The sequence below is a fragment of the Buteo buteo genome, chromosome 6, assembly GCF_964188355.1.
Source record: "Buteo buteo chromosome 6, bButBut1.hap1.1, whole genome shotgun sequence".
Classification (NCBI taxonomy): Eukaryota; Metazoa; Chordata; class Aves; order Accipitriformes; family Accipitridae; genus Buteo; species Buteo buteo.
In genome coordinates, this window is record NC_134176.1 from 54352216 (window position 1) to 54377268 (window position 25053).

General features: G+C 34.5%; 1 protein-coding gene across 6 annotated transcripts in view; it reads right to left on the reverse strand.

Annotated features, from left to right (window-relative positions):
* Nucleotides 1-3529: 3529 nt before the first annotated feature.
* The window catches only part of FUT8 (fucosyltransferase 8), a 135844-nt gene continuing 114320 nt past the window's right edge, over nucleotides 3530-25053 (reverse strand). For 5 of the 6 annotated variants that reach the window (XM_075030986.1, XM_075030985.1, XM_075030987.1 and 2 more), the window contains 2 exons: nucleotides 18137-18287; nucleotides 3533-13689 (listed from right to left, as the gene is read on the reverse strand). In XM_075030986.1, the coding sequence (XP_074887087.1) occupies nucleotides 13372-13689; nucleotides 18137-18287 (469 nt within the window). In that variant the 3' untranslated portion in view covers nucleotides 3533-13371. Of the gene's footprint in view, nucleotides 13690-18136; nucleotides 18288-25053 lie in introns of all 6 variants that reach the window. The other variant, XM_075030988.1, reaches the window with a different exon arrangement.

The window sequence follows — 25053 nt, forward strand, 5'->3', positions numbered from 1 at the left end:
ACCACAGTATGCATAAATGATAATGCAGTTGAATAAATTATACTGGAAAAGTGGTGAATCAATCTGAACATGAGACAGACTGTGATAAATTCAGTAAAGAAATTAACAAGCTGCAATAGATGGTTAATACCCTACCTACAGGAACAGCTCAGCATATATAGAGGTTATACATACTTCATGTCATAAATCACCATTTATTTTAGACATTTTATTCACTAAAAATTAACAGTTTGCTTCAGCCACGTTTATTCTCAGTCACCGGAGTGCTCTGCACACTGTCTTTAGGCTTAAAGGTAGGATGGTTAAGTGACTGACCCCTCTGTCTCCCTCCTGTTCCTTTATCCCCTTTCTTTACTTCAGTGAGCCTGCTTAACACTAGATTTTTAATGTAGACCTCTTAATAATGCATGCAACACCCCAAGGCTCTCATTAAACATACTGCTAGATTTCAACTACCACTTCAGATACCTTACTGTCTATGTCTACTCCTCCATCCAGAGACTGTAATTCTGGCGTCATGTATGCACAGGCTTCTAATATAACCATATGGAAAACAAGTATCTGGGATTTCTTCTCTAACCACAAGAATATATGGATCTGTGCTGGATGTGAGGGTTTTATTGTACAGCAAAGCAAATTGCTAGCTGAGTTGCATTTAGTACATGTCCCCCAAACCTGGATAAAGATTAAAGTAATTTTTACCTCCAAGCAATTAAATTTGCAAAGAGATAACTGTCTGAGTGTCACTAATATGCACTGTTTAATCCAGCTGAGCTAGAGAATGAATTCTGTGACTTCTCTTGGGTATATGACTACATTGCAATAATAGCTACAGCTAGTATCTAGCTGATACTGATGTAGACTAGATTCTGCAGCAGTGCTAGAATCACTGCAATTACTCTAAGCAACAACTGAAGCTAAACTTTCTATCTGGTCTAAAATCTTGAGACCTGCAGTTCAGGTCTCCTTAGGACCTCATGATAGGATTATTTCTAATTTAATGAAGAAGGAAAAAAAATATTGTTTTCAAGAAAATAACTGAATGCCAGGTTCTGGCAAGATCAAAATATAAAGCTATAGGGATCTTAGAACTAAAAGGATCAGGGCTAAATGGTAATGAACATCCATCATTTACACTGCCATCTAGAGTGGTCACCATTGCTTGTGAATAACTGGACAATAAGGGAACAAATCCTAAAATGAGTGACTTGAGGTTTCTCATAAAAGCACTCAGTCTGCTCTAACGACATTTTCTCAAAATAAAAAAAGCCTAAAAATAAAATAGACAGAATGATATATATACACATTCTAGAACATGGATAAATAATCCTAAGTCAGTGACGGCTAAAAAAAGAGAAATGTCACTATGAATTTGGGAACCATATATTTGGGGAAAAGCACTGCTAGTTATTCCCTCTTTTAACCAACACTGTGAAGGAAAGAACTGACAGAGGACCAGTCTCCTCTTCTTGCCCTAAACCCTCAAAAACAGCTGCCATATTACAGTCCAAGAGTGTAATGGGTGATAACTAAAACATCCATGACACCAGATACTGAAGAGTAGAATATATATGTAAGACAACTACTGAGAAAAGAGCAGATGCACAACTCTTTCAATATTAAACCCTTAATATTTAAAAAAATACATACCTGTACGGTAGCTTGTTTTCCAGATGTATTGTCACTGTGTGCATTCCACTGGGGCTGGGCATGCATTCCTGCACCTAAGGTCAGAGAATTGAGACCCTTCAATTCATAAGTACACTTCAGCCATATACGCATAGTGTAAAGGAAACATCCTATACTCTTATTTCTTTTCCATTATAGACTTCATGAGGCATAAAGAAATCTGAAGCAAAGGGGAAAGTTGGAAAAAAGTGGAATACATATGGGAACGGCATGTTACAAAGGTAAATCTGTTAGATAGCAGCAATTAACTTTTCTCTTTCTTCGTGTGTTTATTCCTATTCAGTTGTAATTTTCTCTCAAATAATAAATGAACAAGGTAAGAAATCACTCCTTTTTCAGTACTGATGGAAGGAATGACTAGCTAGAAAACATACCCAGAACAATACTTGTTCAAAATGCTTTGCAAAAGGTCTATGTTATTTTCTTGTACTTGCCAATGAGCAAAGGTGGTTAAAATTTTTGAACACACTGGGATTACACTGAGCATTGGTGGCTTTGACCATTCACAGCATTGCACTCTACTGCATATCTAGTTTGAAAATTTCTGATGCAAACTAGAGAACTTGTCAGTCTCTCACAAGAGACAAATTTTGAACAGCTTAATTCAAAACCAAGTAAAGATTAGGGCCATTATGACACCTGAGCTGGATGTATTTATCAGTATTTTTAGGAGCTTTGGTTATGATTTAATGGAAACCTTGTAACGATGAAAGACAGAGTACATGTGCACGTGTGTCAGAGGGTTCTGATACCAAAACTTTCAAAAGTCTGTTGTAGCTGTTTCAGTTTTAAAAAACATACATATCACAAAAAAATGAAGAAATGCATGAAGCACATGGCAAAGGTAAAATTTTAGAAATTTCATTACAGAGTATAAAGACAAAGGATACTGCCTTTTAAAGGACAGAAGACTAATTGCTGGCAAGTGCACATGAAGCAAATCCTGGGAGTGGCCCAAAGCTTGCAAAGAGAACTATAGCCATTACCATCAGTAGCTGCAATTAAAAAAAAAAAAAAAAAAAAAAATTCTTTATTTCCATACCTAGGTTTTCTTAGTAGATTTTTTTCCTGGTATTCAGATTAACCTTTTATTGAGCATAGCCTGTATAGGTCAGAAAAGCATACAAAAGCAATCTTACTAGGTAGAGCTGAAAAAGGTTAGAGTGTGAGATTATTAATTTGTCATCAGTCAAAAAAATCACCAATTTTTGCCAGAAAACTGGCAGAGAATTTGAACAAGCCTGCAAACTAACTTTGTCTTGTCTATGTAGAAATTACCAGTATGAAATGCTTTACCTAATTTTTTGAGAAGTCTCAGAAGCAAGAGAATTGTAAGGAATGCATCCATCAGCACACCCGACTTTGGAGTCAAAAAGGAAAACACAGATTCCAACCATCTTTGAAAAGAAAGGCTTGTTTCCTTTCATTGCAAACAGATATATAGCTAAATGATATTATTATTGCTGAAAATAAGGATCACTTATCTAGGGAATTTCCATTTGTGATTCCTGGAAAGAAGTTTTCTGCAATTGCAAGCATGCTACAGATACTTCAGTATTGATGTGGCAATCTGATTAAGCATTCATGCATAAATTCCAGAGCACTAATAATAAAGTATACAGAAGGAAAAAGCATTTGGAAAACTCCTGTTTGCTTATGTAGCATACTGTTGTTATATTGTCATATACAAATGCAATCTTGACAAATGTTAGGAATTCTGAAAAAGCATAAGATCAGAGTAATGTAAAATTAATAGATCCTCATACAAATAGTAATAATGAGAAAACATGGGTACAGCACACTGTTCCGATGCACACTTTGAACACTAAATCTTCCCTAGACAGAAAGTCTGAAGACTCCAGAGCAGAGACCTTTCTCTAAACTCAGTATGAGCCTTTTTATCTATTAACTTATTCTTTTCTTAATTTCAGTGATTTGGGGAGTTTCCCCAAAGCAATTTGTTTGGCTGCTGGGTAGGACTTAACTATCCTTTGAATCTGTCTGCAATAGTAAAATGTAGTTTACATTCTTTATTATTCAGTCAATGAGTGTGTGCCATGATAAACAATTGACAGACGTCAAACCAAAACAATATGGAAACCTGTTGTTAGTCATAGCTACCATTCTTTAATAAAAACATCCCAGTTAAAACGGACAATGATTTCACAAATCATTTGTTAGCCATACTGCTGTGAAGTAAACAGTGATACACTTTGCATATCCTGTAACTGGAATCAAAATGATTCATTAACGTGACATATCAACGTATTGCCTTATGCATAGACAGCTGTTCCTACTCTCTCCAGATGGATATACTTAAAGTTCTATCATTTATGTTATATATCACCTACTAGCGGTTATCTGAAAACCTCAAAATGCAAAAATATTAAATGCTATAACAGAACATCAAGGTAATTTTGTATCAAGATTAAAAATGTCTTGAGATAAAATTTCATATAGTTGTTCTGATAGGCAATTTGTACATTGAAGAGTCTGTCCAGTTCAGCAGATGCTAATTAATGCTGATTCCTCACAGATAAGCAGCAACTTAGATGAGCTAGTTAAACCAACAGGGGAAAAACAGGAAAAAAAAAAATTATAATCCTGTGTATTTTTCACTCTGGCATTCAGAGTAATCTTTCATGCAGTTCTACTTTTAGGAATTTAATGGGATTTCTCTTTTTCATTATGTTTGTACTAGGCCTAAATGATCTACTGCTTTTGGAAAAGATTTACTCCTTCCAGAAACCTTTTTTGTCTATTATTTATTGTTTCAGGATTAAGAAGTCTGAACAATAACAAAATAAATCTTTTGCTTCCAAGAACTTAAAATTCAAAAATGTGATATATAGAAGATAAAATTTGATTAAAAAAGCAGATGTGCTGATAATTTAATTGTGTTTAATTTTCTGGTTTTATTTTTTGTATATATGCAGGTTTTTTAGAGATCTGAACGAACAGAGTAGAAGACCATTCTACGTATAAGACAGAGACAGAGAGGAAATCAGTTGAAAACAAAGAAATTAGGTTGGCACCACTGGTAGAGAAGTTGCTGGAGAAGATATTGCATAAATGAAGAGATTAATGGACATTGCTGTGCCTCGTACTAGCAACATGCTTAGAAAACTCATTTACAACTGCCTTTCAAACACGGACAACACTATTGTCCTGTACCCCTGGAACTGCAAGATAAATTCTAAAACAAAATAAAGCTGGATAGAACAGACTTAGGCAAAAGAGTGGTAATGTTCATAGGAAAAAGTGTATCACATAGAATTAGCCCAAACTAGTTTTTGTGGTTTCCATACCTCTACTGTCAGGGGGGTCATCACTCTTTCTCAGACAGCAGTAAGAGCTGGAAATACTTGCAGAGGCTTAAAGCTTACTTTCAGCACCAAATTGTTGGCTACAGCCAACCGTAGTAAGCTACTTGCCACAGAAAAGAAGTTAAAATCTACCTTGTGGTTTTGTAGGTCAGCAAGGCAAATTATGGGTATCTCAGAAATAAAACATCAGACTCTAATCAGCAAAGAACTGTATTCTTTTCTTTTTTTCAACCATTGTGTATGGCTTTACCAAAAGGAAATGCTTCAAGGGAAACTTTGAAGACCAACATCAACTAAACAGCACTGAGAAAATCCAGACCATTTTACTACAGAGGTAGTACAGTGGAGCACCTGCATTAACAGGACGCATCTTATGAGAAAGTAACAGAGCGTTCTGGAACCAATATCCATCCAGCATAAAGTCATGACAAAATAATGTATGTCTGTGAGATGAATCCTGAAGGGGCAGCCCAGGAAGAGAAGAACAAGACCTCCAGTCAATCACATTGGCAGATAAAGCAAAGACTGGAACACCTTTATGTCAAGCCAACCATTCCCTTGGTCACATCCTCATCTTCTAGAGGTTTCTTCAGGCTCTTCAACAGATTCTATCCCTTCCTATTAGATACATAACTGTCTATGGTGTATGGATCTGTCTCTCCATAGCATATTCCTGTAATATGTTATCTTGAGAATGAAAAAGGACATGAGTAAGCTCTAGCCAGTTCAACAACAGGTGACAAAAGCCCATTATTCCAACGGCTCTTACTTACTCTCCTACATTCAATTTTAAAAGCACAAAAATGAAGGATATACGTTCATGTTTACTTCCAAAACTCTCACTGACTAATATATACCAAGCCAGTCAACAGTGGCATAGATATAAACCTGTTTCAATTCATATTGAATCAGATGTAGCATACACATGGTCAGTTACCTCGTCCCAAGAGAAGGAACAACAGCAAACAAAGTATACAAGGTAATTTCCTGAATCATTGTGCTGTTTCAGAACCAAACATATAAATATACTATCAATAAGAAAGTTGATCAGCATGTAGGAAGGAACTAAGAATACTTCCTGAATCCAACTTCTGATATTAGGGCTTGGGTGGTGGGGTTTTTTTTTAAGAATTTCTTTTCATGCACACATGATGGTGAATAAGCAATACATATTAACTAAACAAAATATTAGTGCAACAGAAATAAAAGCAAACACTACAAAATCATATTGAATTTAGCATTATAGATTAAATGTTCAACCTGTATTACGACTACAATTATTATTCATATTAATGTATTGTCTAGGGATCCTACCGAATGACGAGAATCCCATTGTGACAAAAGTGGTGGAAGCACAAATAAAAGGAGACTCCTGGATCATAAATCTTATAATATAAACATCAGACAAAAGAAATGAGTAAAACACTCATAACATGAGAACATGAGCTAATATGAATTAGTGTAATAAAGAGTAGTCATAACACATCAGCAGCCCTAGAGAAATACATTTTGGCAGGCAGACACATCCTAACTATCATTTTTTTAATATTTAGAAAACAATTTTTCTGTTGTATATAAACAAAAGAAAAAAATTAAGCAAACAAATCCATCAATCCTAAATGTATTATGTGGAAGGTTCATTAGGGCTAGCCTTTATATAATCTCTAGTGACGCACGAGTTAAAAAAATGGTCAAGCCAGCCTAACAAGATTTGTCTATCTTTGCTGAATAACTGAAATATAGTCATAAGCAAAAATCATTTTAAGAAACATTAGTGCACAATGAACTCCATCTGAGGCAAGAAGAAACACTGTCCGTTTAATCCCACAAATCTGAACTTATTCTTTGTGTATAACAATTTCATTCTCAAGTGAAAACAAATAAAATTTTATATATGTTACAAAGTGACCACAGATTTAAAATTATAAACTCATCACAGTTCACTCTCCAGCAATAAGCTGAAGTAGTGAAGCAAACTACTCCCATCAACTAGTCAACTGCTTTCCATTATCCTGGTTGGACATAACAGATGCCCAATCCCTTCTCATTCACAAAGAAGGAAGTAGGATGTCCTGTTTTGTGGTCTCCTTCCATTCTTCAGGTTGCTACTGTTTGGAAAGATATCAGCAAACATACTCAGCTTCTTTAAGAAACAGATCTTTTGTAGACAGCTGAAGTGGACAGCAATCTCTTCATTCAGTGGATTCTCACAGCTGAGATGTAATATCCTTGTGGCTCTACTTGTAGAGGAGCAACTGAGAATTGTGCGGCTGTATTATACAAAAAAAACTTGCCAAAGAAAGAGAGCAGGAATACTAAAACTAAGCAAAATAAAGGGTTCTAAGACTGAAGAGAAGAAAATGACCTCTCATAGTCCTGTAAAAAGACTGCATTCAGATTGTGTCCCTACTGCTTGCATATTAAGCTGCAGGCATTAGCGTAGAAGTGCTAGCCAAAAATGGATAGGGAATGCTATGAGAATACATCTTTCATCTGGTCAAGAAATTTGCCACAGTGTGAGCTGTAAATCTTACTAGATACGGAACTTCTATGCCTTGTAAGCCTTCTAAACATTTATTAGGCACATCTGATTATGGTGTTTTCTCTTTGAATCCTTGACTATACCATTTAGGGAAAATAAAAAAATGTGTTTTGTAAAAAAAAAGACAAAACACCAAAACCTGCAAGAAATATATTTTCGCATTATTATGAAAAATTAAATACGGACACTTGCTGTTCCTTGGATTCCTAGTCAAGTAATGACCATTAGCCACTAGGCAAGGAAATCAGAACACACTAAGCAGAAAAGTTTGAAGGTAGTTCATACAACCATGGCAGATCAGGCTCAGATGCAAGTAGGCAGTGGGTAAAAGCATAAAAAGCATAAAAATGTCATAGTCTTCAGGAAATGTCGATCTAGATGATTCTTTTAAAATGGTGTGACTGGAGGATGTCTTTAAGACAATTAGAGGAAATGTGGTAAGATCCGATATGGTTCCTGAAGAAAACGTAGGATAGTCAGGACTTTGTCTCACCATGCTCAAGAAAACACTTCATAAATATACTAAAATAAAAACAAAACCTTGAGTCTGTATAAAGTGGAAAAATCATGCAAAATTGAAAGTAAAACCAGTATGTGTCAGCAGTTATATAACATGTACAGAATAGTCCAGTGGAGATTGCTCCTTCCCACAACAGTGTATCCTTAGGAGTCAGCCTAAGAGTGTGAAGTTAATTTTGAGCAACGGTAAAGACATTTTGGTGTAAACGATTGGCATGCTTTTGCATTAAACCAAACTTGCTTGAATTGCAGTGCCAATAGGATTCTGCTGACAAGTAAGTTGAGTCAAAAGAAATGAGCATACAAAATAAAGGAAGGTTCCACTGAATAGCAACCATCATCAGCACTGTTAGGTATTTGTACATGGCACCAAAAGGAGTAAAGAGGAGCAAAGACATCAGTTGAAGGGATTCTCAGATGCCTGTAGTAATGCTGGAAGACCGCTGCCATATATACTTTGATTCTGAGATAATCTTGTACACAGTGAATGCAACCAGTGATGCAGGCAGACAGACTAGCAATTTTTTCTGCAGACTTGGAAATTTTATACTATACTCTTATTTGTATCATGCAGTGCCATATTTCACAGTTTTTAGAAATGAACAGGATACTATGAAGTCTAACCCAACCTGTTTGCCGTTGATATTTATGCATAACTTTCTTTGCTTCAGTCTTGCTCCCGATAAGCTTGCAGGAGCATATAGAGGACCTTGACAAAAGTCTGTAGACTACTATTAGAATTCTAGTGGTGCCTTAGGGAAATGGAATTTTTGTGAGTTTAAAATGCAATTTTAGCTCAACATGATAAGAAAACCAAACAGTTTGTGCTCTTTGACAGCCTGCTCCCAGGCCACCCAAATATGAATGAAACTGTAATATAGTAACAACCAATGATCAGAATATGACCAGCATGATATTTATACACGACTGGGACTGGTATTAGGCAAAAATCAAAAGAGAGGTTGCAAATTTTAAGTGTTTCTGGCAAAGAGCAGAATGCTTTTGCTGGCAGAGGTCTTTAACCCAGCACTGAAAGGTTTATCTGTGGTTTTATAAATAGATATAGCAAATTAAATTAAAAGTACAATATCATGTCTTCTTACCAGACTCTCTTCTTCCCACCTCCCAAACTAAGCAAATGATTTTTACCTGGATTCTTCAGACACTTGAGGGACTACATTGCAAAGAAACTTATCACCTGGAAAAACAGAAGTTCAATTCACTGTTTTGAAAAAGTTCCAAATGGTAGGTGCTACTCTGCCAGCATGAAGGAAAATCTCCCTTTCCTTATCAAGAATTTGTAATGAAATTTTTCTCTTTTATATTCTATTATGTTCCTGTCTCAGAAGACAAGACCCTTATTTTATAATTGCATACCAAAGAAACATAAAACCCATTACAGAGGAAACTTCCACATTGTGAATCTCTCTCCATAAGAAAGGACTCATCACTTCTCTTTTCTGAAGAATTGGTAAAGGAGAGAAATCCTTCTGGTAATTGCAAGTTTCCTTAAAATTCAGTGGTAGAAGGGGTAGACAAAAAACTTCTCTGAAGGCAAATATTTAAAAATTTTGAAATAAAACATCACCCTTCATGAACAAATCCATAATACTCTTAAGTTCACAGGGACAGGATGTTGGTAGAGGAGGCTTGGGAATCCCATGCATCTGACTGTAGGCTGGACTGAAAATCAGAGACAGAACTCAGGCTGGTGTAATTGCAGTGGTAGCAGCAAACTGCTGCTGATGACCCCAGTCTCCAGGTGCACCAATATCACAGAAGACTAGTTAACTGAACTACTCAGAATAAATTCCTTAGCCCAGCTGGTAAGAAGCAAGTAGAATATTCAGTTTCCAGAGACTACATTTACCTGGCAAATAAGTTATTACAGAGAACGTGACAATGACAATGTAAAATAGCATAGAAGAAAAGACTACTGTTCATATTATTTTTTATGAACACAACATGCACGCATGCACACACACACAAATGCTTCTTAAAGAGGAAAAATTTAATTGAACATTAGCTTGTTTAAAAGAGAATGAGGGCTGTCTTTGTTTTACGGATGTCAGACATGGTGGTTTGGTATGAGGCAAACATTACATGACTGGATTGTTGCAGAGCTACAAGGCGAATGGAAGAAACAAGATGTATAGGTGCTTGCTTGCAAGCATTCTGGCTAGTACCTTAATGAGTTCACAGCTTCCAAAAGATTCAGCTTTCTTTCAGGTATTGAAGACAAATTTTTTTATTTCCTGTTATTTCACTTTTCTGTGAGCTACAATAAAAATCTGTGGGTCTCATTTTCTTTACCCATGGATCCTTCCATACTACCTGGAATCCACTGTAACTGAGAATAAAGTATCTAATATTTATTTTGTTTAATATAAATCAAATTCAGTTTTAATGTCCCAAGGTCCCAGGATTCTAAGACGTAACTAACTGGTAGTCTTAAGGGAAACAAATCTCTAGACACAGATGCATCTAGTAAGCAGTCTATTGCTAGGTTTCTTCCTCTGAGATGTACTGCATTATAAGCACTAAAGGATCATACGGCCCAGGGGAATAAGGTCATAGCATCTACATTAGTATGTTTCTTAATTATTAACAATAATTTTATAATTTCATACCATTTTGTGATCATTCTGTCAAAGATGATGAGCTAATTATTCATTAGGTACTTAGAATATGTAAGGAGGCACATGTACCTTGCCATTATTTTGTCAGGTGTAGTCTGTTGAGGAATTGCCACATTATATAGGTATGTCTTCTATAACGTCAGTGTTTTCAATTCTCTCATTACTTCATCAGAAGATCTGCTCTTGCCTTTGGGCTCATCCTAGATGTTCTGTTATTTATCATCTTTAGTGATATTTTCAATTGAGTTACCTGACTATGAAGGAATTTTCACACGTTAATTCATTTACAAATACTATTTCTGCATCACACTATAAGAAATGAGCTGGAAATGGTGAGGTCTGAAGCTGTAAGTAAAGAGCTTCAAAAAGAAAACATTTTCAAAATCTATAAATATCAAAGAGATAATGTAGTATTTGTGGAGAAATAATTAAATTAGTTTTCCCAAAGATAAAAGGCATTGATCTAATCGTTAAGGAAGAAATGTTTGTGAGTTTGGATTTTTTTTCTCCCAAGTTGAAAAGGAAAGCAGCAATAGCTTTTTATGTACAATTCAAATTTAAGTAAGAAAAAGTTACAATTTAGCCTACATTTGTGCCTCTGAAATACCGCAAGTTTGGCTAAGTTAGTGAAAAATTTATCAGAATCACTTAGACAGGAAACTAACATCAAACAGCTTCCTTAGTAGTTCCAAAACACAGAAACACCAGTTAATTCTAGCCATCCTTAGTCACAAAAGTCATAGTCTTCAGCGTTTCTCGGCCACTCTTACTCATTTGCCTTTATCCTTCAACCCATCTTTAAAACCCATTTGGTATCTATGCTCATTTTTACTGATATGTCTATTTAATACAGCTAACAGGCAATTTATCTTTTTTTTTTCCACAGCAGTTTTCAACTTTGATTTTGTTATTCTTTTTCAAACACAAAATAGTTTTTCAGTTGAGGAACACATAACTGGAAGGTATCTATAGGATCAGTCCTGCAAGTAATGTCAGGGAGAACCACTTTGTTAATTCCTCTACATGCCAATCAAGTTCCATCTTACTCACCACTATTCCAATTGGAAGACTGTTGCTGAACTTCACACCATGAGAGATTTCCTTTTACCTTTCAGCCTAAAATTTATTCGTGGTCAAGTGCATCCATTCGTTACGTCAACACTGTCCTTGGTCTATTAATAAATATAATTAAACATCCTTTTAACTTTTGCTTTGTTAAGGTCAACCAGCCATGCTTTTTAATCTTTACTCATGTGGCATTTTCTCAGTGTCTGAATAGTAAACATTTTCTGCACTTTCAGTATTCCAGACTGGATTGCACTGAAATCTGTATAATGCTATTAATAGTCTTTCTATTTGGAAATAACATCTTGATATCTAGTACATTTTTTTTAATATATATATATATACACACAACCCCCAAATCTACAAATTTGTTTGTAAAATTATTTTGTAAATTATCTCTTTTCTTAATAGAGAACAGACTAGCAACAGATTTCAAAACACTAAGAATTACTAACAACTTTATGTCATGCATAAAAATTCATCCTTGTGTGTATTTCCTTGGAACCTAATATTTTTTAGGGTAAACTGTTAGATTTTTTTAGAGTACTCTAGATTGACAGGTTCTATAAACGGGATAACCTGAAGTATTTTCCTTAAAAGTAACTACATTCAATGCCAAAATGATAAATGGCCATCTATAATACCCTAAAAAAATATATTTTCAAAAGAGAAACACAGAAGGTAAAAGAACAGTGCTAGAGAGTAAATGTAAGAAATTGAGCCACTGAAGTCATCCTGCTGAAACCCACTGTCCGCAGAACTGAGCAACACTGTGCCACTAAGCAGCTGTACTACATAATGAGTGTTTAAAAATTCAATGAAACTCCAGCTACTTTTTCCTTTGTGGGTTTTGTGTTTTGTTTTTTTCAATCAAAGGCAATGTCCAGAAACATTATCAATACTAAAGAATCTGTTCATGGTATTACAAAAATTCCTAACAGACAGTGACTATTTTATTGTTGGATGCATCCTTTATTTTATTAATGATGAGAAGTAATCAATGGAATGCTAAAAATAAACTTGTAAAGAAATCTAGTCTGAAATCTGAATCTGTTGTTTGAAGCAAGTTCAGTGGTCACGGTAACACCAGTTGAAGATTGACTCTTGCCCATTGTAATATAGGCATGGCTCTTCTAAAAAGGTCACAAATTTTTCAAATATAGGCACCATGTTTTAAATTTTGCACATACAAAATATGTTCATGTCACTCAAATTACACAATGTGGCAGTGTTATAAGTCTGAACATTATTGTCATTTAATGGCAGAGAAAAGAGCCCAAAGCTCACGTAAGACTAATGACTGGGACAAATCCTGAAAAGAGACAGAAGTATAAAACAACAGTTTTCCCGTTGCATGTAGTTTTGTGTGTGAATGTGTGAGAGTGCATATAACAAAAAATTTTTAAGAGTAAGTTCAGATAATAGCCCATCCATTTGTTCTCAGCTTCTTATCCAGTTTCATTGCTAAAGGCTTTGATTTTAACTGCATGTTAAAATGCAAATTCAAATCCCATATAAACCATTAGTTAGTGCGCTGACTGGTTCGAACCAATCAAAATTGAGAATTACTGCCAAATGTCTTCCTTTTAATCTACTTGTCAGCCTCTGGGTATGTAGGATACTTGACTGTCTCAATTTTCTCCTTAACTTTATAGGATGGGTACAGGCCTGTTCTTCCTAATTTCCTATTGATGCCTTTTGAATAACCATCCCAGTGGTTTCCAGCTACTCCAATTATATCTCCAGGTTCCATAGGAATTTCATCAGCAGTTCGTGGATGATGAGCATAAATAGCAATCTGGTTGTGGGCATTCTGTCCCCCAAAGTAGTAGATATCATCCAAAGAATGGAAATACGCTGAAGCATCTGGATGCAATGTCTGCATAATTTCATAGGCAACTCGACAAACCTTAGAAATAAAAACAGAAGAGAGTCATAAATATTGTGCTTGCCTGCAATATACCACAGAAGTCAGCAACCAATGTGTAACAATTAAATTTCACAGCAGATCAAGTTTTGGAATGTCCAGGTAAAAAACAACCAGCCAAACAAACAAACAAAAAACCCCCCAAAATGACACCAAAAAAACCACCTGCATATTTACTAACAAGAAGCATACAATTCTGCAGCATTTTAATTAGTACTCTGGTGATCAGATGTGGTAAATAAATAAATAAATAATTAGAAAAGTCTACTTTTCAGCAAAAATTGAAAACCTCTATATGAACACTAGCTATCCTGCTTTTTAAAATGAATGATATGCAGCCAATCAAATGTAAAAGCAAATTCATTTTCCTTTTCTACTACTAATAAAAACTGTGTTTTACTTCCATCTGAACCTTTAAAACTTACATTTTCAAAATTTATTCTGCAATAATGAAGCTTTACTTTTACTTTTCTAAAGGAAGCTCAAATTTTCACAATCAAGCAGTTCCAGAAGTTCAAGGCTTTAAAATACTGTTAATATTAGAACAGTGATAGAATTATGACTGTTGGCAACAGAAGACAACTATATGAAACTGAATTCCAGCAAGACAATAATGATGTTGGTGAGGAGAAATATACATTTTAAAGTGGTATTGTATCACATTTTATGAAGGGAACTTTCTTCAGACTGAAACCAGGTCCCCACATCAGAATCGTGTCATGTATCTCAGAGTTGCCAGAAACACAAAAGGCTGCCACTATATTAAACAAAGCTCTTTTCAACAATTGGCTAGAAAGCTCTTCTCTGTCAGGTGTCTGATTTGGCCACTGTGACCTTTCTGACTTCTAATCTACATTACTGTATCTTTCTCTGATTTTGCGTAAGCTTGATAAAGCTTGAAAAACTAACAATACAGCAGACTTCTCCAATACAAAGAAGCATTTGAGCTTTTTCATAATTTTCAGTCTATGTAAATATAGTAAAGCTTGATTTTACTTTTTTCCCTCTGAAGATATGGTGAATAAAACTTCGATCAGTCAAACTAGACATATTTGTACTTTCCTAGCTTCTTTGAGAGAGGCATTTGCTTTAAAAATGTGATAGATTTCCTTTTATCCCTCTCCATCTGATCTTTGAAATAGTTTTTCAGAAGTAGCTTTCAGAAGATCAGGCTGAAGTTAATTATTTCAAAGTACTTGTTATAACCCATAATACAGAAACAAATTTGATTACCCATGCATTGGTAATAGGTTATTTATTTTATAGCTTCTGTGACTGTTTTTAATATTTTGTTCTCTGCATGTGTGCGCACCCCAGAAGGAGGATACACACACACACTCTCTCTAAAAGACTTTAAATCTTTCCAGTAGAAATGCTTTTTAGTGAAAGTGTCCTGCATACCTGACATAAAAGTTACAACATCTCCTCTCAGCAATTGTTTCCTTTGTAGTGCCAAACCTGGGTAACTAAACTGTAAGCTGTCGAGGGCAGTAGGCAAAGAATACACATGCAGGATTATAATTAAAGCCAGCCTCACATTTTTTATTCATGGATTCACTTGTTTTCTAGCCTGTATACTTAAATGTACAAGGCAAAATACAGAGACTAAAAAATCCTGGAAGGAAATAAGATTATGAAGAAAAATGTCAGGCAGAGGGAGCTACGATTTCATCTAAATAAAGACTGAAGAGACAAAAAAGCTCTTTGTTTTAACATGCAATCTTAATCATGCTACTGTGTTATGATTTGTGTAACTACCACGTGACTTTTCTATACATCTCAATTAATGTGATGTTGCTGAAACACAGTGCCAAGGTAGGTTGTTTCCCTTGACTCTACATCACTTGATGGGCATCATTTCTTTAACAACAGTATTTTAATGAACGTCTATTCTTCAACTTGTATCAGTATTCATTTAGTTTTAGTGGCATAAATCAGAATTAATATAGGGGACTTCCTAAAGCGCCCAATTCTATTCAAATATACTGTAATTTTCTCTCAATACCTCTGTAATGAAGTTTTGACACTTTTTGGCAGGGAAAAGAAAATGGAAAAGAGCCAGCATGCAATTGATTAATGTGAAAGTCCAAAATCACACTGGAAATAAATTAGACTACATTCTTATCCTCACTTTCTCTTCATAGAGAGTGGGCAAAAGATGGTCATTAACAGCCTGATTTTGCTTATATTCAATGCCAAAGTAACCACCAAACTGTTTATTTCATTGATGAAAGGGCAGGGATAGTAGTTCAAATGTTTATCAGAGGATCAAATTTTAAACCCGTAAAAGAGAAATCTTTCTCAACAGTGGGAAAACTTGCAACAGACCTTAGAAAAGCCCAATATATGAAAATGCTGTAGAGATCCACATTGTTGCATGACCAGCAAAACTGGTGCTAAATGATTTTTGAGGAGTTTGAATTATGAAAGCACAAGAAATTGTCCAGAATAAATTAAGCAGATGGTTGGACCAAATTCATAGTCCCGGTTATTGAGAGTAACAGTCTAATACAGGATTTCCTAGACTTTAGCAGAATTTTCTGCAACTCTGGAAAACCAAATATGTCATCCAGCAAACATGTCTATTGTCAAACTCAGGGAGATGCAAAATGAGACCAGAGCTCAAAGATACCACATACCTCAAAGGTACCCTCAAAAGGGGTTGTACTAGACAACCTCCAGAGATCCCCATCAACTTGTATCACCATAACTATGTCAATGTATTTTAACATATATTCCTCTTTTGAAATGACTCCAACACTTACAATTCAATTACAATATATTCTGTCCAAGCCATTTGTATATTTAAACGTTTCTTCTATGTTTACACCCAGTATTTTATTAAAAGCAAAATTTACCACTTTTAACACAGCTACCTGCATATAACAATAGCAGAAAATGTTACAGTTTTATTAAGTTTTTATCCAAGATCAGAGAGTTCTTCCTTCAGAATATGAACTGTCTGTACACCAATGCATGTGTGGCATTTAAGACATACAGCCCTAGGTCTTAGCTGATGATTACCTCTTTCACTGTGATATCTTTCAGTGGACATACTTTAGCTGAATCAAACATTATTATAAAAGTGGATGGCTCCTCAAGAGCTTTTCTTACTGAGGATTTTTACTTTGGAGTTTATTCATGTCTTGGTCTGTAGTAGCCTATATTAATAACCTTCTAAATATGCTATAAAATGCCATTTTCCTCACAGGGTTTGGGGAACAGTGAAAAAAATGTATCCACAAGCATGATTTAAGGATAAGAGGCTTTTCTATACTTTTTCTGGTTTTGCTGTCTTCTTGCCATGGTAATGTTATTAAGAATTCTGGCTGTCAAGGTCAATATATCACTGTATTGATCATATATTAATATTATACTTGTTACCTATCTAATTGTCATTACAGTACTGAAGACAATTTACATTTGAGGCTGTGGAAAACGTTTCATTTTGAAGTTAATTTTAACTTTCAGGTTTGTGTCCACTTCCATGTAACAGTACAATCATGCATGATCATAATCTATCGCCATCTATAGTTGAATGCTTTTGTAACCAGGAGTGTCACCTAAGAGCATATATGACAACAGTAGGTAAAAAACATTCACTCTGTTTGATTTCAATCATATTTTGCCATACTTGAATCAGCATATCAGTCATAAAATACTGGTTTTTCATAATTTTTAATCTTAAAAGTTTTTCGTGATATATGAAATTAATATACAATATGACGTAATAAAGAAGAAAACGCCAATGATGACAAGTATATGATTCAGTTTTCTAATGGACTCCAACTTGCTTCATCAGACCACTCAAGAAAGGAAGCTTGTAGCATATAATTATCTGCAACAAGAAGTCTCTACAGATTACAGTGGTCAGAATTCACATTTATTGCGCTGCTGCTGGATTGCTAGAAATGTAATCAACTGTAGAGAAATTAAATGTCTGCGTTCCTCATTCTTTTCCATTCACACAATCAACTAAGGCAACAGCAGGCATGTTTGAACTGTAGCAGAGTGCACTGATGTGTAGAAATGGATGGACACAAGTTACATATTAACTTAATGCGAAATTAAGAAGTGTTAAAGATGTTTAAAATTTTTTTTACTTATTTCAAATGCCTTAACTAAGCTGCATAGAAATGGATGAATACAAGTTATACATTAACTTTATGCAAAACAAGGAACTCTTAAACATGTTTAGTATTCTGTCTTGCTTATTTCAAATGTCTTAATTAAGCCAGTAACTTCCACTGAAAAGAAGTAATCAACTAGTGCTTACAGTTCTCTAAATGTTCACATAGCATACCCAGCCTTTACTTCTTCCCTGAAGTTTTCATGAAAGAGCACTGAAAATAAGGTAACAGGAGCATGAAGAAAACTAAGATTTAGAACTGGTACATATACTCTACATTGTATTTGTATTGCTGTTTACCTGGGACGAAAATGTACAGACCAGGAAGTCTGCCTGAGACAAAAAGTGAATATCCAGAATAACACCTCTTAGGGAGTTTTCAGTGTATCGGTTATGAAGTCCTGCTGACCAGGATATGGAGTTATCACTGATAAATTCATAATTTGGATACCTGTGAAAATACAATAGACTGTTAATAGCAAAGGTTTTTGGGTTTTGTTGTTTTTTTTTAAAGAAGCATCATCTTTGCTGCAAAATAAGGTTGTCAATTTGTTTTAAGCAAGTCTCTGCTTTACAGGGAATGAATTGTAATTTTGCTGAACAGTCTAGAATGTTACTGCTGCCTCCAAGCATGCCCTCTCTTCTCCAGAAAAAAAGAAAATTAAATAAAAAGACACTGTAAGTCTGATGGGGATTTAAGACTGTAAAAGAAGTGAAAAAATATCAGGAAGTATATCCCACATTCTGCTAACGCTACTGATTTTAGATGAAATATAAGATCACTTTGCTTGCTCTACTGCTAAATAGAATATAGGATTGTGTCTTTAGTAGACCACATTTTGTTTATTACCATACTCTCTATTAGACACTAATTATGACACTGTGCAAGAAAATCAGTCTCCTGTAAAAAGGACATATTAAATAAACTAATCTAAACTAACAAAACAAACAAAAAAAAGTCTTTCACAGTTATTAAGGCTGCATGGAGAACAAATTTTGCAATTTACTGGTCGAAAGGAAATAAATGTAAAATTTCATGACAATACATCATTCTTGACATATCATAAACAAAATATTAATACTTTAAGTTAAAGTATTTTTATTTGAAATACAAAACCAAACCTTGGTTTATATTATTTTAAAAATAAAACTAAAAGTTTTTAACATATAACAATGACTTTGAAAGAAAAAAAATCCTTTTTAAAAATGTTGGAAAAGAATGGTCTTTCTCAAAACATTTGTACCCCTCTACTGGGGAACTGAAATCTGAAATAAACTGCAAAAAGCAGCATGAATTAATTAAATTTTCAGTCAGCCTCCTACCAAAATTAAGTTTTATATGAAAAATTCGAGGTAGATGTAACAAAGATGATAATTAGATTGCTGTTACACAATAATTATATTTCAATCATGAAGTGCAACTCATGTGACTAACCTGCCAAGTACAAAATTTCAACGACAGGGCTAATTATGAAACAATTTAAATAAAATCTATTTCTCAAATTTACAACTTCATAGCAATTATAAAGCAATATATTACATAAGATAGTAAGGCAGCTAATATTACATTTGTCAGAACTAATCATTCTTATACTGTTTAATAAAGAAAATCAGAATATAGAGCTGGCCGTAATGCTGGAGCAATAAGAACGTAGACCTGTAACTAAATGCTTCAAAGCCTGACTGTCCTGTGCTGAACATTGCTCAAAATAAGGTTTACACTCACCAGTTCTTTGAAAGTTACTGAAGTTAGCATGCACTTGTATACAACAACACAGCATGTGCATACACTCTGGACACACAGTAGACATGATTATGACAGTCTCTTATAAGAATATGCCTAACTGATTCCATTTTAATGTTAAAACTACGGGAAAACTGTTTTCAAAAGTGAAGCGGGCAAATATAGCAGGCTTTTCCATCTAACATTCACTAGCTGTGGCTACCAAATCAGGAAATCTATCTCAAGAGCAAATCAAAAAGCCATATGCAAAACTTCCACATTTGAGGAAGAATTGTAATTTATCTTCATAATGATTTTAATAGCATTTTATGTTCCCAAGAGAAACACCTGCTCTAACAAAAAATAATCTATGTATGGTAAATTTCCCAGAGACAGCATGACAACTTTAAAGGGCGCATCTGATCATGAATGTCAGGGGAAGTTCATGTTACATTAAAACAAAGACAAAACAAAACAAGCAAAACAAAACAAAAAAAGGAAGAGAAGGTGGAAATATTATTCATTTCGAATAACTGATAAGACCTCTTCTGAGAAATTATAGAAGCATATGGATCAACAAATAGTTTTTTCAAGATGAACTCTATCACAGTCATCATTTTCTTTCTTATCTTCTCACATCTTAACATTTTTCGTCAATATTTAACCAGCTCTCAAAATACAACAGATGACAACACAATATTTGTGATACATTCTATTTCTGTTTCCATTGTGTGATTCATATTAGTATTTTTTTTAAAAGAAAAAAAGTACAGACCAAACAGAAATATGTCATACTCTACTGTGAAAACTAGCTGAGGAACAGAGATAGGCATCAGTCTTATTTCAGTGACACAACTCTGAGGGGAATAACATGAAGAACATTTAACAGAAGATGTCATTTCTAGGAACAGTGTATATAGTAAAGATATTTGCACACCCTTTTGCAAGTTCTTGGCATCAGGAATACCGCTAAAATTAATCACTTCCTTCAGAGTTCAAAAATCAGAATCCATGTGCTGAGTACAGACAACAGAACCTTTCTTGAAGAATCTGATTTCTTATTAGCAAAAGATCAGTCAAATAACTTAAATTAAGCACACCAAAAAAAGTGTCATATTGGATCTGGTTAAAAACAAATATCAGATTTATTTACACATCTTCTTATGCATACATTTAAAATTTTCTCCTTCTTCCCTTTATTCTGGAAACAGCCTTTTAGATACTTTTAAATTTGGTCTTCAATACTATCTTGTAAAGTTGATCCAAATTCACCTAACCAACAGTTTCAGAAACCATTTCTTCAAACCAGTGATCCAAGCTTGGCATTTATCTATTCACATGTTTAAGTTTTCAAACAAGCACTTTTATGTTGTCCCACACACAAAATGCTACATCCGTGCTTGGGAAAAGAGGTTTCTTTTAAACAGCCTAAAATGTGAGTATAATAGCAGCCATACTCAGTGTGACCAAAGAATCTCTTAGTCCACCATCCTGTCTCCAACACAGGCTGAAAGCAGAGCATAAAGAAAAATACAGTAAAAGGCCAAGCCTATACTCCTCTCAAGCTTAGCCATATGTGGCCCACTGACTTCCTGCATTAGGTGAGGTTTCATTCTCCTTCCCACTCACTATAGTGCTTTAGATTCTATTTAAAGCTATTCTTATCACAATGACTACAAAGAGTAAAGGAAATGAAACTTCTAAAGCTCTATAGTTAGCTCTTGCTTCCTTCTATTCCCTTTTCCATCTGTATTTATATTATGATTAATGTAATACTTACATTTTAAGCTTTTGGGGAATTTTTTTTCTTTTTAAGCAGAACTCAGGCACGATCCTATTACTAGGATTCCTGAATGTCTGATAAATGAATAATAAATAATAAGATGTCGCATTCTTACTGAAAGAATCACCTAAGTACAGTATTTTGTAGGATCCCTCCTAGCTTTCCAAAGAAATTACCCACACATTCTCTCCTCTATAACAGGAAAGGAGCAGACTGTGAAGATAAAACCAAAGAACAGAAACTAGCATAATACTGTTCTCTTTGTATTGGACTACATATATGTAGTAAATCTCCTCCACATATCTAAAACTAATATCTAATTCTTCTATAACTACCTAATAGATTCTTGAAACCTATATACAGGGCAGAATGGATTTTTTTTTTTTTTCCCCTTTAGGAAAAAGGGAAAAGAAGAAATCAGAAGGTAGGGAAGAGATAGTTTAAAATTTTTCCTTCTTGCACCTACCAGCCTCAGATAAGGATACAAACCAAGCACAGTTATGAGGCTATTTGAAGTCCCAGTTGGTTTCAGAAGCTGATCAAGTTGTGTAACTATAGCCTATCGCTACCCTGTGCGGCACGTGCAAACCCAGGCAAGTCCCAGGCTCCTGTTCTCAATTTGCTAGGACCAGGGAAGTGTCCAGAACAGGCAATGCAAGTTTTCTTCCCTGCTGAAAGAAGAGCGTGAGCATTTGTGTCAACAGATGGAGTAAGAAATAATGTGTTTATTCAGGTCTTGCTCTAAAAAGAATTGGAAAATGTATGAGCTGTTCATCAGATTCAAGAACTTTGAAACACTACTGAATTCTATGTATCACGCATGCTACGACTCGGGGGTGAGGAGGGATTCAACAGCTAAACTACGGATAGTACAATAGGGAAAAAAGAGATTAACTTGCTACTGTGGAAGTAAATAAACAGTGAAATAGGGTGGAAAAAAAGCTTTCATAAGTGTTGAAAAAAACCCTCATGAGGGAGGCAAATTATTGCAAAAAAAATGAAAAAGCAAAATACAGATGACTTTACAGGTAAACATTCTGAAAGGAACAATGTAATTTGTTGAATTTTAGTGCTTATATACATGAGAAAGAGACCTAAATAGATTTATATATAAACCAGAAAGGTATTAAATATGGTTTCTTAAGAATTTATGTGCATGTTCAGCTGCATTATTTTGACTACTCTACCTTAAAGAGAGATGATGCTGTAAATAATATTATAGATGAGAAATACATATACTTGAAATTCATAAATTCATATTTGAAAACTATTAAATCAGCCAAAGAACAAGCAATTTACACCATCCCTAATATATCACTTATCTAACACAAATACCATGACCTCTGCTCACCAGCAGTTGTCAAGCGCTTTAACCCCATAATCATCACAGCTGTTGAACTCTCAACCATGCTCCTCTCTAATCACGTTGTTCTATGTCATCCTAATTCTGAAAATATATCACTTACTACTTTCTTTCAGAAAACAAAACAAACAAAACCACTATACAGACTGATAGTACTGACTCCACTATCTTTCCTACTGTACTTGCAGGTAGACCTCTGACTGCAAGGGAAGTTTCTGAAACTTCAGTCAAAACATTTGTTTTCATGACTGAATAGTTCAAAATACCTCTCAATAGAAACAACATGCCTATTCATGGGAATGTTGGCTAAATTTTCATTATTTAAATGCCAACGTTGTTTGACAACCAATCACTCTCATGTAAAGAGAGATATAATATCTAGTACTTACTAATATTACTGTACCCAATAATGAATGAAAGATAAGTTAGTGCAGTACAATGTGACACAGCTGTTTCTATCAAAGTTTCGTAGTTCAATGTGACTAGAACTTTTTTTATCAGAAGTGTAAACTGATTTGTAGTTTTCTTCACAAGAAGAGGAAGAAAAGGTTCTTTATTCCAAAACCTGACCTTAACCTGCCTTCAGATGCCCTTAAATGCTCAAACATCAAATTGCATCCTGCATTCTATGAAATCACAGGAAGTTTCAAATGCCTTCTACTCAATTGCAAGCAACAGTAGGCTGCAAGCAACGTAGGAAATTATGCTTCAGTATAAACTATGACCTGAAAAGTCAGCAGCAACACATAAAAAATTATTCACTATTTACAGATTCTATGGCTTTTACTAAGAAAACGTACAAAATGAATGCCGTACTAATGAGATATATCTTATCTTATTACAGTAAAAATGTGATTTTGAATGGACCTTGAACTGCCACAGAAACTGCAATGCTTAATAAAATTCAGTATTGTTTTACTGAGCAAGTCACAATGCTATTATTTTTTGTTGCTATTGAAAACTTGGGACAATGTGTTCACATAGGTAGTGCATCTCATTATTATTCACAAAGCTAAAGTACACAGTGCTAAGGATTGAAAGTTGAATGCAAATATAGAAAAAATGAATAACTAAGATTGTTAAAGCAATACTGAATTCTGTTCTGTTACAAACAGTAAGTTATTTAGGACAATGTAATGAATTAAATATTATAACCTCAATTTTGTATTACCTGTCTTTTCATTGTTCAGATTTGCACTTTAAATGTTATGTTATCATAATTGTTTCTGCTACTGTTCTTGTCTCTACATATACAAAAAAGGAAGGATTAGATTGCCATCATCTGGAGTTGTGTATGTTCATTTAGTTTTTTCAAAACTCCATAATTTTAAACAGCAGCCCTTTATAGATATGAAAGAAAAATAGAAATAGCACAATTGAAATACACAGGTTTGAAATGCTGTAGAAAATTCCTCTACTACAAAACAACATTCTCTGCTTACTTTGTAATCCAGTACGTTATCTTATATATTTTTCCAAGCATGTCTACCAAGAATAAAACAGTTCAAAAATTTGCCACTTTTGGGTTACCTTGATTTTAAAAAGTATTAATTCCCTTGCTTAAATGAAAAATACGTATTCTTCTGCTCAAGGGAGATAAAATTTTGGAAACAGAAATAGGTGCTATTCAGTAAACAGATAAATAGTACTCAAAAGGAAAACATGCTAACTTGTACTCGATAATGAATACGCTTAAATTCAATGCATCTGAAATACTTAACCAAGTTTCCATAGTCATGGCAATAAGCATTTTTGAAATTGTTTATATATGATGAACACCATAACCCAAGAAAGATACAGTTAAATATAGAACATTACTCTTCCATACGCATCTGCCACCTTTTACTAAACAGAAGGTTTTGCCATCTCAGTGACACCTTGCAAAACATGCAACTTAACAATGAGTTTTTATAGCGAAGTACAGGCCATGTTAAGAGTAAATGAATGCATACTCTGCATTTCCAGGTTTGAACACAGTTATATTTTCTATGACAGGCTGGGATATCCTATAGCTAGGGTAGGTTGTTACACCCGTGTTCTGGAAAGCTAGAAGAGGACAAAGAGCAAAAAAGGGACAGAGACAATGCTACAGATCAAGAATCCCACATATATTTAAGGACAAACTTTAAAATTATTCAACATATAAGGTGAAAGTCATCTAAGTTGTCAATACAGAAATCTTTCTGAAAGAGTCATTAGAAGCTTTTCAACCAACTTCGAAAAATTGCTCTGGCAGCTATTCACAGCAAGGTATTGTTTGGACAGGTGAAACTTCTTAATACATTAACTAGTTTTTACAATATTGCTGAATAGTTTCTTTTTAATGTGTATGTTCTACAAGAAGTTTG